Here is a 17,219-nt window from a genome sequence, read left to right as displayed (position 1 = left end):
GAAAATAGGATTTAAATTCATTTATATAACACTATCCTCCTTGGTTGTTTTAGATATATTTTGTACTTCTTTGTGATGAAGTTGCCTTTAGCAGGCGTTTGTCCACTAGCAGGGGCCGTCCTATGCTGTGATTTTTGTTTTGTATCTAGCATCTTTCTACTACAGGTGGCAGCATAACCTGTCAGCCAAGATCTAAAGCATCTCACTCTGTTGTTCAGTGAATGCAAAGAAAAGGTTTTTATAGTGAGTGCAAAAAAAAATCCTCTTATTCTGGAACTGATTTCACTGTAGAAAATGGTATTAGATTTTTTTTTCTAGAAAGATGTATCATTGCATCATTAGGGATCATTAATTACATTTTCAGCACTGCATCACCAATGTGATGTGTGTATTGTGTGGGTTCTTCATTTTTGTGGCTGTCTAGACTTCCCTTGGTTTTCAGATTTTTACTTCTGTTGTAGATAAAATCACATCTGCAAGTAAAATGTGAGGTCTGCCTTTGCTTTTTTGACTCTTGTAACCTTTCAAAGAAATTCATTTTTAATGTTCAAGGACGTAAACAAGTAAATGTGTGAAAGCAACCCTTGTCATAGTCAACCACACAGATGCCGACAATAACGTAGTGTTACAAATTCTCATGTGGTACTTTCTCTCAGGAAACCTTTTTTTTTTTATATCTGTTTATTGTGTGGGTGCAAAACACATAAAAGTTATATGTGTAGGAGCTAATATACATATTTCTTTTTTAACAAACAGAGTTTGTAAACCTCAGTTACCTTTAATGAAGTTACTATTCATTAGATAGTGAAACATAAATCATCTTCAATTCACTACTTTTCTCTGATTGAAATTTTTTTTTTTTTTTAAAGAACAGGCATAGACAACAGCCATTTATATAAATAAATGTCTATGTTAATATGTCTATGTTTTTAGCCCCCAGATTGGCTGGTTACCATTAGGAACTGCAACTGTGTACTGCATGTAACTGACCCTATTGTGCCTTATTGTGCAAATTATGCAGTATTATTAGTAGTCGTAACTGCCACAAAGAACTCTTACCCTGTAGGATACAGTAATGTGACCCTATTGCACTGCAAAGTGGAGTAATATAAAATGTTACACTGTTGGGTGGAGAAATAGAAAGTGCCACCTCAGAGGGCTCCGGCCTTCTTGGCAACGTATGTATCTGTGTTGTGATAAAGCCATATTTGCACATGTTTACTTTCTTGATTTTTGAACCCTTTTTAAAATTCATCCTAAAAATGACCACAGCCCTCCTGCCATCATTTTTTGGTGCTCAAAAGTAGCCTATGAGCAAGAGCAAGTATATTGTTATACTACTAAAGTCTTTAAGCCCTTACACACCACTCCCTCCATGCCGTTGCAATGGCCACCATTTTTTGGCTCAAAATTTGTCTGCAGTTGGAGAACTTAATTGTGCATGTGTGGTTATAAGAAGCAAAAATTTCATTTTATTTCTATTTATATATTAAACTTTGAGGTAAGATATTAACATTTCTGCAAAATGTTTATCCTCCCTCCTAAATCCCACTATTTTACATTATTCTTAAGAGTCTGAAAATTCTATTTTAGACTGAAACTAAGGGGTAAATGTGAAATTTTATTTCCTGTATTTTTCTTTTACAATAATCATATGATTTTTATACAAGAGTAAACTATGTCTGAATATTTAGCTAATTGTTACCCTGAATCAATGTAATTTTATATATTCTTCTCAAGATTTGGCCTTAATGATTTAATAAGGCTGTGCTCACACTAAGTGCATGTATTAGAGTTCATTGCTTTGTCACACATTTTAGATGTGTTGCATTTTGCGCAAGTTCATATGTTAACTTAAGTAGTATTATGCAGGCCCATATATGTAGTCTTGTTAACAGTATTTGACATGGCAACATGTGAGTGTAAATAAGTCTTAACTCCTATAGTAATTCACTGTCCAACATATTCTAGTCAATGAGACAGGTAAATCAGTTCTGAACAGAGCTTGACTAACCCTGTTATATTATAAAATACAATTTTGGTTCCCCGGCTTTCACAATAGATTAGTGTTGGTGTGTAGAATGTCACAGTCAGAAGAGTTTTGAGATCCCAACATTTTTCAAAATTTTAAATGGTAAAAAGATGCACAATAAAGAGTAGTCAATCTCCATTAGTCTACCATTTACAAATGAAAGAAATCAGCACAAGATTGTTCCTCCGACACTAAATAATTTAAAAGAATCCAAGAGTAGTTCTACACTATTCAAACCAAAAAATAATAATCTGAACCGAGAAGCATGGCATCTTTGCTGCTTTGAGACAGTTTAGTTGTGCCAAAAAACTTTTATAGCAAAATAACAAACAAGTCTTGTAAAATGTAAAACTTGACTTGGATTATGTAGCTTGGAGGTTATTTAAAACACATGAGTTAAAGGCGGACGTAAACGAAGTGATGAAAAAATTGTGTGTATTGATCAGTCAAATTAAAATTAGCTTACGATTCGTATCTCCAATGGAATATTTACATATTTTTATTGCATTTTATTATATAAAACTGCACAAATACAAAAAAAAGTCTGCACACCTGTGTGTGTACAAACACAAACTGTTATAGGGTATTTGTTGCATTACCTGATGATTTAAAAAGAATTACTTTGTACACACTTAATAAGTTAAGCAAAAACATAAATATAGTAAATGAATAAAGTAAAAATAAGCATCATAAAAACCTGCAGGAAATAAGAATGTCCGTAATCTTATACCATAGCTGAGTAATATTTATACCAGGAAAGCATCACAAATTGAAAATGACACTTTACAAAACAAAATAAGTGCGATGTTACCAATGTTGATCCATATGTTGTATCAAAACAACCCCCCTGCTTGTGTCTGTTTAAAGTGATCTGTGTGTGTTTGTGGTAAGATTTTAGCTAAGCTTTGCAAACATGAGGCAGAATTGTAAACCACATTTGACATCACTCACATTTTGTTTATTGTTCTGTGTACATGGAGCACTTCTTAAGACAAGGCAGTATTTTCTTCAGTATTTTAAAACATTTAGCTTACCAATTTTACTTATTTTGTGCAGAATCATCAATTTTTTTTCCAGCCTTTTCAGTTCCCTAATTTACATTGTTTTCTTATTTATATTCCAAACAATTCAAAAAGACAAAAAAATATATAGTATTGCAGCCTTGATGCTTGTTTATACCATAGCACAGGGTAAGCCACATTCATGTTCAGTATAAGTCCCTTATGCACCAGAGAATCTTGTGTACCATTAACTGCATGTGCTCCTGTGACTTGTGTGTTCTTGTTTGCTGCCTTTTTTTTTTTTAGTTAGCAACTGCTTGGTTCTGAATATATCTGATACCTGCCCTGACCTTTAGGCATGTTTCTTTCTTTGAAATTTTTTATTATTTTGATTTCCTTGCTCTGTGGCTGCATGCAATGTTGTGTTTGAGGGCCACAACTGGTTTTCCATACGCATCAGTGTCCATTATCTTTTGCAGGGCAAAATGGTTATCCCTGAGCAGTTTACTGAATTTTTGCATTGGTTTTTTTTAATTTCACATCCACCTTGAACTATTATACTGAGAACCAGTTACCTAGATGTGCCCATTTCTAGCAGTTTCTGACCACAGTGTGTGACATTGTGCTTGAACCATGTTCTCTGACTGTAGCTTGTTTCTCTAAATGCCTATAAAGCTACCCAAATCCAGGTGCTTCAACAGCTTTATGCAGTCTCAACTTCTGGATCAGCTTCAGGTCACATTAATCCAGCTTTGCCTGCTCCTGGTCCTAGTTTTTCTGCTCAGCCATTTGCCACACCTACAGCTTCCATACTTCACCTGCCATAATCTTTTTCATTCTCTGTGGAGTCCAAGAGCTAGTATGGTTTCATAAAGGAGTCTAATGTTCACTTTTTTAGCCGCATATCTTTCTTGCAAATCTTGCAAAAATGCCTATGTTGTTTTTCTACTGTCCAGGAAGGCTTGATTTCAGCAACCCCACTTTGGAAAAGACATGACCCTGTGACTAAAGACATAAAAGGCTTTGTAGGACTTTAATTCAGAACCAGAAACTTTATTTAGCTTGTGCTAATTAACCTTCTTCATCAGAACTTTCTTATAATAGGACAATTTGTAATGCAGTTTCATACTCTCTAGAAAATCTTGTTCGGACCAATAAGGCTCCCACTGCTACATTTCAACAGGGACTGTCAAAGAATATTTAGGACATACTGGCTGAGTGTGAGATTCCTTTTATCTTAGAACTGATCTTCCGGAGTATACTGACTGACATATGAATAAATTTAAAGAAGATCACCCCAGAGTAATTTTTTAAGGCTAATAAACATTACACCTATAGGTTTCTAAAACAATCACTTTTATTAACATCAAAAACATGAACATTTTTTTAACAATAAATACATACATTTACAAACAACAAACAAGATTGATAAAATACACCAGTTTCTAAAATTTATATTATTTGTAGCCCCCATAATTTTTCACAGGTTTTTAGATTCAAAGTTTCATACTGCCACTATGCCAAAATTGTCAGCAGGTAAAATGTGACGCGTTTCATGGGCAAACGCCGCTTCTTCAGACTTAGTACTCTGCATTCATTAATGGCATCATCTCAGTATTAGTGCTATATTTGTCATCTTCTAGAGTCAAAGCCTGTCAGCAAGAGGAATCCTCAAATTCATCATTTGGCCGGATAATATAACCCAACATGAGAGCAGATCTGGGTAATATCAAAACAATCTATCCAGCCATGCCATCAAATTAAACAATGTAGGGCAGGGAGCAGAGGCACTTGTTGAAAAGATCAAAACCCAAAAGGAGTCTATGCAGCTGCACTGCTCACGGCTGTCTATTGAAGAAATGAACGGTTGATGGACCCAAGGATTTTGTATCTATCATAGGCAGAAGGGAAAATTAGGTAATCTTTACTTTGCGTGAAAGCTCCAACATCTAGTATGCTTGAAGGGGAGAAGGGAATGCTGCAGCATATGTCTCTTTTCTTTAAATCCACTGGTATTTTAGATTACTTTTCTTGATTTTCAAACCTTTGTGAACTTTGTTTCCCTTGTCAGTAATCTCCATTTTCATCCCTACAAATCTCTGCGGTAGATGGCACCATCCACCGCAGAGATTTGTATGTCTATATCTTTATCTTTATATCAAGTTGGTTGGCATTCTACATACCAGTCATCAAAGTCACACAGCTCAGGCTTCTTTCTCTAGCTTTATTTAACATTAATTACCTTGGTTTCGACTTCCTAACTTGCTTGCTTAAGCCTGTTTATCTGAGAGCAAAGCTTTAACATCTACCATAACATTAATGTCATCAATCTCATTTCTGGCTCAGCTTCCATAAGATGATGGATATTTCCTCTCAGTCTACTAGTGACCAAAGTTCTGGTTGGATAATTACTGAGATTATTGAAAAGTCTTTGTCTGAAATCAGACAAATCAGAACGCTTTGTTAAAATGAAAGATAAAACACTCTGTCCCTGCATTGACTATGAGGTCTTATACCACTACCCTGTCTCCTTTGAGGATCTTTTCAACCACCTCCATAGAGTGCAAATCTTTATAAAGCTTGACTGTGTTTTATAGCAGGTATTATGAATACCTGTTCAATGCCCCTCAGCCCCTTCAGTCTGTGCGCATCTTTGAAGACCTCCTACGTGTTCTTTGTTGTGCATCAGTGTGTTTTGTAGTACTTTCAGGAGCTTTTCCTATTCTTTATGGCTTCCAAGGATAGTCTTTCCATGGATCCTGAGAAGCGGTATCAATTTTACACCGCACTGGGATTATGGACTACTACTTGCAATTCATCACTTTTTCTTCTGCCTACATTATCATATTTACCCAAAGGTATGCTGATCCCAAGTACTGGATTCCCTATGCAGTGGAAATTACCCATGTATTTACCCAGGGTTTCCTTTTTAGTGCAGCTTTTTACCATACATTACATGAGTCTCATTTATTCCCTGTGGGGTTAGACATCTCTGTACCATTTCCTTGAAAAAAAGAAAGAAAAAAAGATTTCCCCAGCTATAACATAGATGGTTGTCTAACTGGCCCATGAGTAGTGGAAATAACTCTTGGAAAGATTGCCCCTGCCTGCTTGCTATTACTCTTTTTCTGCTTTAACCATATTCAACTTCAAGTCTGCATTAGATATAGCCAGAACTGATCGCTGTTGATCATTATCATTTTCCTTCAACTTCTGCGATTTTTAGGTTCCAGGTGAACATTACCCCTACATTATCCCCACTACTTGCATTGTGGCGCTGACCTACATTCAGAAATCAGCCGATCTGCACTTTATTGGAACTATGAATCTAGGCTTTATGAACTGGTGTTTACTGGACCCTCATTTTCACGCCTGTCACTACTGGTGACCAACTTTACAACATGAGGTAAAGGACCATGTTAAACCTTGTCCAGTCAGTTTGTGCCCAAGGTAGGTATCGGTCAAATGCTCTAACTGGTCCTCTTCTTTTACTACCCATTCCAAGTGAACTTTTGAGTCTCTCTATGGACTTTATCATGAATCTCCTATGGTCTGCTGGACATTTCATCATTTAGAGGTAGTAGTATACTAGTTTTCCAAAACAGCGCAATTTGTATCCCTTCTATAACTATAAAGAGTCTGCAGCTCTGGTGTCCATCTAAATTTAGGAGATCATTAGGCTCTCTGGCATGCCATTCATATTGTGTCAAACTGCAAAGTTCATTTTACCTCTCAACTTTAAAAATGCCACAGTATTATAGTAAATTATTAAATATCACTCAACAGTACTCCTTGGCCTGCTATCCCCAGCCTAATGTTTAAATTGTGAGGATTAACCAATCCATGGTGCAATTCCCCTCAGCACAAGCATCTGGCCATCACAGCAATTGACTCTGCAACAGTCCACCACCGGGGGCTAGAGGTTATATAAATATGTATACCCAGTCCCATTTATTGTTCTCTGTTTTATTTGAAACTTTTTAAATAATTATCAGATTGTCAGCACAAAAGAGTTCGTTATTGGTGTTATATATGTTTTGTAAGTGCAGGAAATATTGTGGTAAATTGGATAGAAGTCTTGTGAGTTGGTAATACCCTAGGCTTTCTGCTTGTGTACATTGGGGGCTTTGAAGATAAGGAAGTTGGAGGAGACTATGAGGTTGGGGTGCAGTGGTTGAGGATTTTCATGACATGTTAACCATTTTAGATAATGTCACAGTACAAGGTATTGCACAATCACTCTTATAATCAGTATAGGCACAACTGCTTCAATGAAAGTCCCTTGGCTTGCTCACAGATATGCAGTAAAATGAGGGCTTAAGGCTCATTAGGAGTGTGTAACCCATATAAAATTGAAACTACTTCCACTGCTGCCCTCTTCTGTATCCCTTGCTTTTTTCTTATACTAATGCTCACCTCTTCCATCACTGAACTCCTCTGAACCCCCTTTATTCTGCGCATCCCCTTATTTCCTTGCAATCCATTGTTATCTTCATTACACCTCTGCCCCCTCCCTCCCCTGCAGCCTGTATACAACTTGCATGATTGGATTGTCTATTTCCCTGGGGTCTGGTGGTTGCCAATGCCCAAGTATCTGCCTGCATTCTTAACAGCCTTTACCATTCTAGATGTCTTGTGCGGATCAAGGTCCCAAAGCACACTCTACTCTCCTGGTTCCTGACCAGCTCAGTTAGTCATCTCCAAGGCCGTCCAACATCTTGCAAAAACCCTGTCTTCAATTATCCATGCACCAGGGTTGGGGCTTAGTCATATTTCCACTTCCTTCCCTGTGCTACAGTGACCATTAAAGTAGCAAGGGAAGAAAAGAGAGCTGGGACAGAGTCTGAGCTAGGCACCAACTGGTTACATAGTGATGTGCTTCTCTGCCAAAAAGAACCACCACATGACTAAAGCATTAGGAAAGTTTCTATTGGAGCTGCCATTTCTGGCTGGGTTCTTAAGTCATGCTTTCCTGGTTGGTGTTCTAATGCCTTTATTAATTTCTGAATCACTGACCCATGAATATGTTTGGTGAGAATGGTATACCACTGCAACTCTATTGTAGTGATGTAAAAAATTTTTTTTAATTTTAATGGGGTTTTTTTGCACCCTAAAAGATTAACTTGATTGTGTTATTTATTTATTTATTTTTTATCTGATGCTGATGCACAGTAAATAGCAGTTTCACGTTTAGTCAGTAGTGTTAGTGAATGCTTTTTGTAATGTAAACAGAATCATTGTGCCTCTTTTTGTTGTTACCTGTATTTTTTTTAATAAATAAAGTTTATTCCTTGTAATGCATTTTTAAGTCTCATAAGCAAAGATCAGAACACCTAATTTCTAAACATGTGTTTAATTACACGTTGGCAGCTTTTCTGTATTTATGGTCTGTCTCTATTTACCGTTGGCTGAAAATCCAACAAATTGCATACGTAAACATTTAGCTAATTTTATCTTCAAGGTGGTTTTTCTTTTTTCTTTGTCGTTTTTAATGCATTTTTTTTTCACTTGGAATTTATTTTCCAGAAGAATTAAGGACTTTGAGATCCAAAATACATATGAGAATACATATGTGTAATATATGAAAATACATATATAGGTGTAAATAACATAAAAAATGTTGTTATATTGATTTTATTTTAATAAAATGTTTAATACAATCAATGTGTTCTAGTGATTTTTTTTACTATTTAAAGTATGTTGTGAGAAACAAGTTGAAGGATATATTCTCAATGGCCCAAGAACTGAAAACTCCCCTTAATCAGATAACAAAGCATGTTGTGAGCTGTTTTTGTTAAAGCTAGGAAAAGGATGAAAATATTTAGCATTGTAAGGTAAATTGGTACACTTGTGTGTGGTCAAAGTCAAATGTTACGTATGAGAATGATAGATATACTTTAGAATTGTAGTCTATAACGTTTAGACCTTCTCAACCTTATTGTTGCAAAAAATACTGATGGTATTGGTTACAGACATATTTCTAAGCTTTAGAATGTTCCAGTGAGCCCCGTTGGGGCCATAATCTGGAAGTGGAGAGTACATCATTTCATCCAAAACTGGCCAAGACCAGGTGCTCCTCGCAAGATTTCTGACAGAGCAATCCAAAGAACAATTAGAAGAGTTGTCCAAGATCCAAGGATTACTTGCGGAGAGCCTCAGAAAGACCTGAAATTAGCAGGTACAGTTGTTTTAAAGAAAACAATAAGTAATGCACTCAACCAACATGGCTTCTATGCATGCTTACTGCACAAGACTCCAATGCTGAATGATGAAGCTTGTTTTATGTATGCAGCACAACATTTGGACAAGTCCGTAAAATACTGGGAGAATATAGTTTGGTCAGATGAGACCAAAATTGAACTCTTTGAATGTCATTGGACACATCATGTTTGGAGGAGAAATGGCCCTGCACATCACCCAAAAAAAACACTTTACCAACAGTGAAGTTTGGAGGTGGGAACATCATGGTGTGGGTCCAGTTAGCATATGCTACTCGCAGAAGAACAAATGAATGGAAAAATATACTGGGACATTCTTGATAAGACTCGCCTGCTATCTACCAGCATGCTGAAGATGAAACAAGCATGGATATTTTAGCAGGACAATTGGCCAAAAAAACTCAATTGGTAGAGAGAGAAAAAAAAGCTTCTAAAATGGCCCAGTCAACCATCAACTGAATACAACTGAAAATCTATGGAGATCAGAGTTCATAGAAGAGGGCCCCAGAACCTTCAAGATTTGAAAACCGTTCAGGAGAATGGTCCAGTTTACTAATTTTTCAATTTTGGTAGATGCTACAGAGCGAAACCATGAGATGTTGGAAAACACACACATGCCCACTTTGATTCACTTTTGTAGGAAATAATATAGTGTATTGTCAAGAAGGCCAGGTTTAGAGATGATTTTACAGCATTCTCCTCCATTTTACCTGGTGAAAGAATTTAAGAACCTGTGCAGGGCTGTAGTGAATCGTAAAACTGCAGGTTCGCAGATCTTGATTTGGTATCCAAGTCTGGAGTGTCTTGCAAGAATTGGGTGAACCACACCCTTCACCATTCGTCCGGGCCTCTTTTGTGGGGCATGTATTCAGATGGAGGCTGTGTGGGAGAGCCATGGAGATCTCCAAATTCAGGTCAACAGTACCTTTATCTCTGGACATGTATCAGAGGAAGACTGAGAGGCTGCCTGCAGGCTTGCGGTAAAAAGACAACAACAAAAGACACACACAAAAAATCTCTGAAACTAGCCAGGGGACTACATTTATGTTATTTTCTTATTAAACTATGACAACACTACTCCTCTACAAGTTAAACAATATATGTAAATTTTGTTTTCATATGTTGTAGGTGAATAAAAGTGGGCAAAGTGCCCTGAAATTTCATTTGGATTCTGGAATATCTCTGTGCAAGCAATGTGTTTGCTGCTAATCCCTTACATGTGCTGCAGCGTTGACCAATCAAGGCAGGCACACTGCCAGCCTGCATTCTTTTAGTCCATCCTAGAGATGTCTCTTTCTCATGTAAACAATGTGCGTATACCTGGCCAGCCACAAAATACAAAAGAAAATTCATCAGACCAGGCCCAGTTCTTTCATTGCTCCAGTTTTACTGCTCATACCCATTGTTGGGGCTTTAAGAGGTGGACAGAGATCTGCATAGTTATGTACAGTTATGTACTTATGCTGCCAGAGCAAGCAGTAACATGTTCTGACATCTTTTTGTCCGGTCTTTCCAGCAGTTTCATCAATTTTTGCCACAGTAGCTCTTCTGTAGTATTGAATATATTGGACTAGCAACACACATCAATGATTCCTGGGTGTCCATTAACGGTTGCCATTTAATCCTCAAGTCCTCCTTAGAACAACTTTTCTAACCATTGGGTACCAAAAACACCCCACAATGCGTATTGTTTTGGGAATTCTCTGACTCCCCTATTAGCCCGTCAGTCAGTGGCTTATATTTTTACGCCTGTACATTTTTCCTAAAGAAGTGACTGCTCAATTGCTGCCTAATATACCTATAGTGTTGACAAGTGCCATTGTAGCAAGATATTCAATTTCATTGTTTTAGCTGATCATGTATATATTTTAGTTGTTCATTGCAAATTCTATTATTTTTTTTTATTTTTGCTAATCCTCTTATATATATATATATTGACTATATTTACTATAAAGCTTCTGCACAGTTTCTAATAACACATATTACTCATATTTTCCCTTGGGGGGAAAATATGGGGGGGTATTGGGGGGGGGGGGGTTGAAAAAGAATGATCTAGTTGTATATGATCAGAAAATCCACACCATGAGACTCAAGAAAAGTTTGTCAAATAGCGGAAAAAAATGATGTATATTGAGGAAGGGCTGAACACTTGTAACCTTCTTTCATTAAGTGTTATAACTTCACATTTGTTACTGGAATTTTCCTATCCAAACCGGGTTAGTTGTTTAAATGTAGGAATCGGAGTCAGCAGGATTGGTTGAGTTTAAGCAACATTCCTTTTGTTGTATGTTCTGTGTTATAGCTTCAAGCTAAAACATTATAATGTCTTCCAACTGTTTTGTATTTACGATTTTTTTCTCTTCATGCGAGTGAAGGAATACATCCAGCTGTTCAGTTAAAAGTCTTCCTCCCAGTGTTTGCTTTTAGATTTGACCTTAAGATTGTCTTGCTTATTGGTGTTCTGAATCTTGCCATAGATACTATGAATCTGATGTATGTAGGATGTACTCAAGGTAACATTTAAGCTGCGTACACACTTCCAATTTTTATCGTTGGAAATGAACGACGAACGAATGACGAACGATCGATTGGGCAAAAATCATTTGTAAAAAAAGTAACCAACGACGCCGACGAACGAGGATAGTCGTTGGAAATGAACGACCGGACCGGCGGATCGGATTGGACGACGATCGTTGACCATCTATCGTGTGTACGGTCGTTCATTGATCGTCCATGGTCTGAGCATGCACGGTGAACGAACGTTCGCTCACTTCCTGTGGTGCACGTCACTTCCTGTATCGTTCAAACGATCGCATCTATCGTGTGTACAATATCTGCGAACGATCGTGTCGTTATCTGTATGTACAGGATCGGTGCTTTACGATGGTTCGCAGATATCGTGCAGGAGCGTTCGTCGTTCGTTTACCAACGATAATAATTGGAAGTGTGTACGTAGCTTTTGTTTTGCTCAAAGCAACCAATTTGCTTCTGGAAAGCACATTTTCATTTATAGGGCTTGTGAATATGGGCTTTAAAGTGCATGTCTAAAAATCAGCAGACTCCACTTCACATTGGCAATAGGTATCTACTGGTAAGGTGGGTAGAATGGTAGGGACACTTGTTTTAAAAGCCCTTTTGTGGGACAGTTAGTGATATGACAATGGACTTGGTAAAATTCTGTGTAATATATTAATGCTATATTAATATAAATAAATAATAATACCCAGACTTAACCACTTTTTCATTTAAGGGTATCTGCAGTGTTGTGATAAATCCATAAATGTTAAAATCTTTATAGATCTATTTGGGCAGACCTATTGTTGCCACTAGTTAGGCTAATAACAAATTTTACCTAAACTGTACTTTCAGGTTACATACGAGATAGGGACTGTAGGTTTGTTCTTAAGTTTGATCTTAAGTTGAATTTGTATGTAAGTTGGAACAGGTACATTATTTTAATATATGCAATTAGGACAGATGTTTTTCTCAACATAGTATTAGGCAGCATAGTGTCAGTTACTGTATAAAATCCTCTAATTCTCGATCACCTAGGTGATTGAGAATGAATGGGAGTGCAAGGCCTCCTGGGGTACCTACATCACGCATTTTAGGAAGCTCTTGGGTGCTCCTTCTTCATGCCCGAGCAGAAGGAGCCTTTTTGTAAAAAAAATTGCCGATCTCAATAATGCGCAGTGAGATTTGCAATTTTTCCCCCATCTACAGCACCCGATCTCACGCTTGGGTCAGGTGACATAGGAAGGAGAACCAGGAAGAAGGGGCGAAGGTGGCAGTTCCCAGAGCGTTGGCACGAAGACGGATGCCGTCCCCGGACCCGATGGAAGAGACCTCCGGATCGATCCACTGCCCTGCAGGATTAAAGGTAAGTGAATTTTTTTTTGTTTTGGGGGACTTTTGAGTTTAGTTCCTTATTAAGATCACCCACAGCCTCAGCGGTGTTTAGCAAAAGATTTCTTCTGCAAGTCATGCAAACCACCCCCTTCAAGCCTCTGTCCTCCACACAAGCAAACAGGCAATCCCCCATTCGTATCTAGGAAGTCGTCCATATGTCCAATGTCCTTCACCTGTACTGAAAGGGATCACCTGTACTTTATTATTTCTAAGCTTATGATTTAGGCTGGTCAGATTTCATATTATTTAATTGTGTTATTATAACCAATTGATTTGACTGGTTTCAGCTTGTAAAAATTTACATTTAACTTTATTTTCTTAAACTTTGTTGGTGTTATTTGTGGGACTCTAAGCAGTGATTGTGAAAAAGAATACTCCTATGATGTACTGTAGTGTTCATTTATGGGGTTTTTTTTTTTTGATAGTCAGAAATGCCTTTTTTTATTGGCGACTATTACTATATCTAATATTATCTGGTTCCTAACTTTGGTATATGTGTATTGTTTTGCTTTTATTCTTCCTACAAGTAGATTGGTTTGCAAATGACTTCAGGCTGATGCCAAACTGACCTCAGACATAACCAGCAGTCTGGGTGAACCATGCATTTATAGTGTGTTTGATATGTGTTTGAGTTGGTTCTGTGTTTTAATTAACAAGTTAATTGAGTTAGTTTCACCGTACAGGTTCATTTAGGGTGTGGGTAGAAAGTGAGTAGCTGTCCCAGTTACGCAACATGGAAATATATATAAATATTTAGGGGAACACTCAAATCACATAAGATTACAATGACCAAAACATTGAAGTTAAAAATCTTCTTTGATATGTGTTGTAATAGTTCATTATAGTCTGCACAAGGCTGGTGTTATCACAGTGATTACTGTAAAGTACAATACCACATATCACTATGCATAAAATTCTACCCTGTGTGGTACATAGTATTAGACACTCCTAGACACACCAGTGTTGCGAATATAGTCATCATATACCACCTATTATTTACCAGGAAATTTCAACTACAACTCATTTTGTGTCATTTTAATTTCTTATATTTACTTGGAATTGTTATGTTACACTGTTCTAAGATGTTCACAAGTGAAGTTTTTTTTTCTTTTGTTTTCAGGCAAAAATTAAATTTCAAAGATGAAGACATGTCTGTCATCATTAACACGTATTACAGTCAAAAGATTATAGGAAACCAAAGTGATGATTTAAAGAATAAAGCTAACTGTTTACCTTTACCTGTTAAATGGTTGGTGCCATTATCAGTAGTATTTCAACTAGGCAATGGAAGTCCAGGAAACCAAAGCAAGCAACAGGTGAATTTTTTCAAAAATTAAAGACAGTTAAGGGTTGCTCTTAATGCCCATTGTTTCATCTTTTTATTTGTGGGTAGTATATAGTGTATGTGTATTGACCAAAAGTCAATTTATACCTGATCATATGTCAGGGGCTTTCTTGTATTGACGTTTCTATTATTTCACCTTGTAATCTCAATTAAATTTTCTGTTACCTTCAGGATTGTATTGCTAATTTATTTTATATTTTAAAAGCCTAACTCCACCCAAAACATGTATTGTTTTGATAGAGTTGGGTAGGGTGAAGCCTCTGCCAAGTGTTCACATATCTTTGTATTTTTTCTCATTTCTTGCCCTGGAGAGAGGATGGCATGGGACAGGAAATGATGATTTGTCTCTATTGATTAGAAGTCAGGCCAAGTTTGGATGGGCATTTGGCCACTGGCACATCGCTCCTGGGTTTTAAAGGCTATGGGAGCAGCAGAGCATCTTGAGGCACTGCTTGAAGCATCTGTCACATGCACTCCAGTGAGTGTGCCATAACGCAAGTTGACTGACAGGTTTCAGGACTAAGCAGCACTCATGTGCTATTACGTGTATAGTACTTTGTACCTGTTCCTAGTGACACCAAAAAAGGGTAGGAAGCTGCAGTTATGTCACCAGACTGGCTAGAAGGCTTTAGAAAAAGGGATGTACTTAATGGAAAGTACTATGGTAGTGGGCAGACGAGCAAACATCCTACAGTTTCACCCTAAAATGATTCTCTAGCCACAGGAGAATTCCGCTTAGTAAGGAAAAGTTTCAGCTTAATGTATGATTCTGAATATCCTTCATACTTCTGGCTGTCATAAATTAACCACTTGCACAATAAACAACCTGTCTGTTTGCATTTTTTTGACTGTTTCTAATTTTATAAATTTCACTTTCAAAACGTGTGGATCAGACAGAGCAATATTCCAAAAGACAGGCGATGTCCGTTCTGCAATAGTCACGCATACTTGGCTTGTCACTTTGGGGAACTGCGTTGGTTTGGTTGCAAGGTTACTCAGCAATCCCAGCATCCCCTGAGCTTGCCTATCCTAAGTCAACGCCCATGTTCCTACATAGAAGTTGTGCCAACCCAGAATGATGGGATGGAGACAGAAAAGTATAATCAGGTTTAGTTCTGCTTTAAAAATAACTAATATTTTTAACACTTTTAAACTGGTCCGAATATAATTGTAAATTTATAGGTTTATCTGTTAGTGTTTCATTTGCCATTGCAAATAGATTTGAGTTGTAAATTCTGTATGCTTTTAAAAATAATGTAGTGATTAGGATTAATAAAAAAATAAACTTTGCTTTTCATTTAATTTTTTTTCACTTGACTTGTACCCACAGATTTCAGATGATAGTACCATTCAAAGTTGTCGTTGCACTCCTGATAAAGGACTGTATTCAAGTTTCACTGCAAATGATTCCTTACTGGATTTGGTGGAAACCCAAGGAGCTGCTGTGTGGAAAGGAGCATGCATCTGTATTGTGCAGCGAGTTTATTATTTACCTTTAAAGGAAAATCCCAAAAGTCTTCAGCAAGAAAATAACAAAGCCGCTCTTCACACGACGTCTATGTCTCTAAACCCTAATTTTAGGTAGGTTTTTTAAAATTCTAAACTTTACAAAAAAATTTAATTTTTTACCTAAATATTATTGGTAAACGACTTGACTAAGAAAATCCTCATCTCAATTGGCAAATGCCTCCTGTACCAGCTGTTTCAGTTGGCCTTATTGGGCACATTATAGTAAACCATTATAGTCTCAAGTGTTGATAATGGATTGAGTGGGAGTTTTTGCTTATAAAAGCTGTAAAGTATGTCTGATGTAGCATTGATTTTAGCACTCCACATAAGCAAACTACTAAGTTAACTTGAATAATTTTCAGGATATCCAAAATGAATTACAAGTTGCTATCTTGTAATATTGATGTTCAGTTTGTAAGTTAGAAATATAAAAAGGAATGGGAAATTCCTAAGCGTTTTTAACTAAAATATGTTCTGAAATTCCTAAAAGTTACAGGGGCATCTCGTGTGGTGAGTTCAGAAAAGGTTTGGATGGATCATTGATTGTACTTATGAATTACTGTAAAGTGTGCTGCTATGCTTTGGATGGCACAGATTGTACCTCTCACAAACCGACTCCCTTTAAGTTTTTGGCAGCGTTAGATACTTACATTGCCAAGACATTGGATTATTCAGTGGTTACATTGCAAACATTTATGGGAAGATAATATATTAAGAAAACAATATGTATTTTAAAATACACACATACATGTCTCTTGTTCCTGAAATACTATTACTAATACAAAGACTTCTAATGTACACTAAACAAACATACTGCTGTAAAGCCCCATATAGTAGTCTCTCATCTTGCAGTACCAATATTAATCTCTGTGGAATTTGTATGTTTAATTATGTTTGCATGTTTTTTCTTTTTTTGAGATTTCACAAAAAAATGACTTTAAATATAACAGCGTTAAAATATATTAACAGGCCAGAACATTTTGATGCTACCTATTATTGTATGTGTATGGTGTTAGAAACTTAATAACATATGTAAGAACTTACAATCTCCTTAATGGGTTGCTTGCATCATAATTGTGATGGCTTTTTCCCCTCCATTTTTTAAGTTGAGTATTATATGAGGATTGGTTTACTAAAAGCAGCGTTTCTCAACCAAGGTTCCTCCATAGGTTGCTAGGGGTTGCTTGAGCAATGAGCAGTTTGTG

The 17,219-nt window shown here is 36.8% G+C and overlaps 1 protein-coding gene across 3 annotated transcripts in view; it reads left to right on the top strand.

Moving 5' to 3' along the window:
- The window catches only part of SPIDR (scaffold protein involved in DNA repair), a 207,892-nt gene that overhangs the window by 92,201 nt on the left and 98,472 nt on the right, over positions 1 to 17,219 (top strand). For all 3 annotated transcript variants that reach the window (XM_072411239.1, XM_072411241.1, XM_072411238.1), the window contains 2 exons: positions 14,281 to 14,476; positions 15,836 to 16,086. In XM_072411239.1, the coding sequence (XP_072267340.1) occupies positions 14,281 to 14,476; positions 15,836 to 16,086 (447 nt within the window). The remainder of the gene's footprint in view (positions 1 to 14,280; positions 14,477 to 15,835; positions 16,087 to 17,219) is intronic.

Source organism: Pyxicephalus adspersus, chromosome 5 (assembly GCF_032062135.1).
Source record: "Pyxicephalus adspersus chromosome 5, UCB_Pads_2.0, whole genome shotgun sequence".
NCBI lineage: Eukaryota > Metazoa > Chordata > Amphibia > Anura > Pyxicephalidae > Pyxicephalus > Pyxicephalus adspersus.
This window is presented reverse-complemented; position numbering and strand designations above follow the sequence as displayed.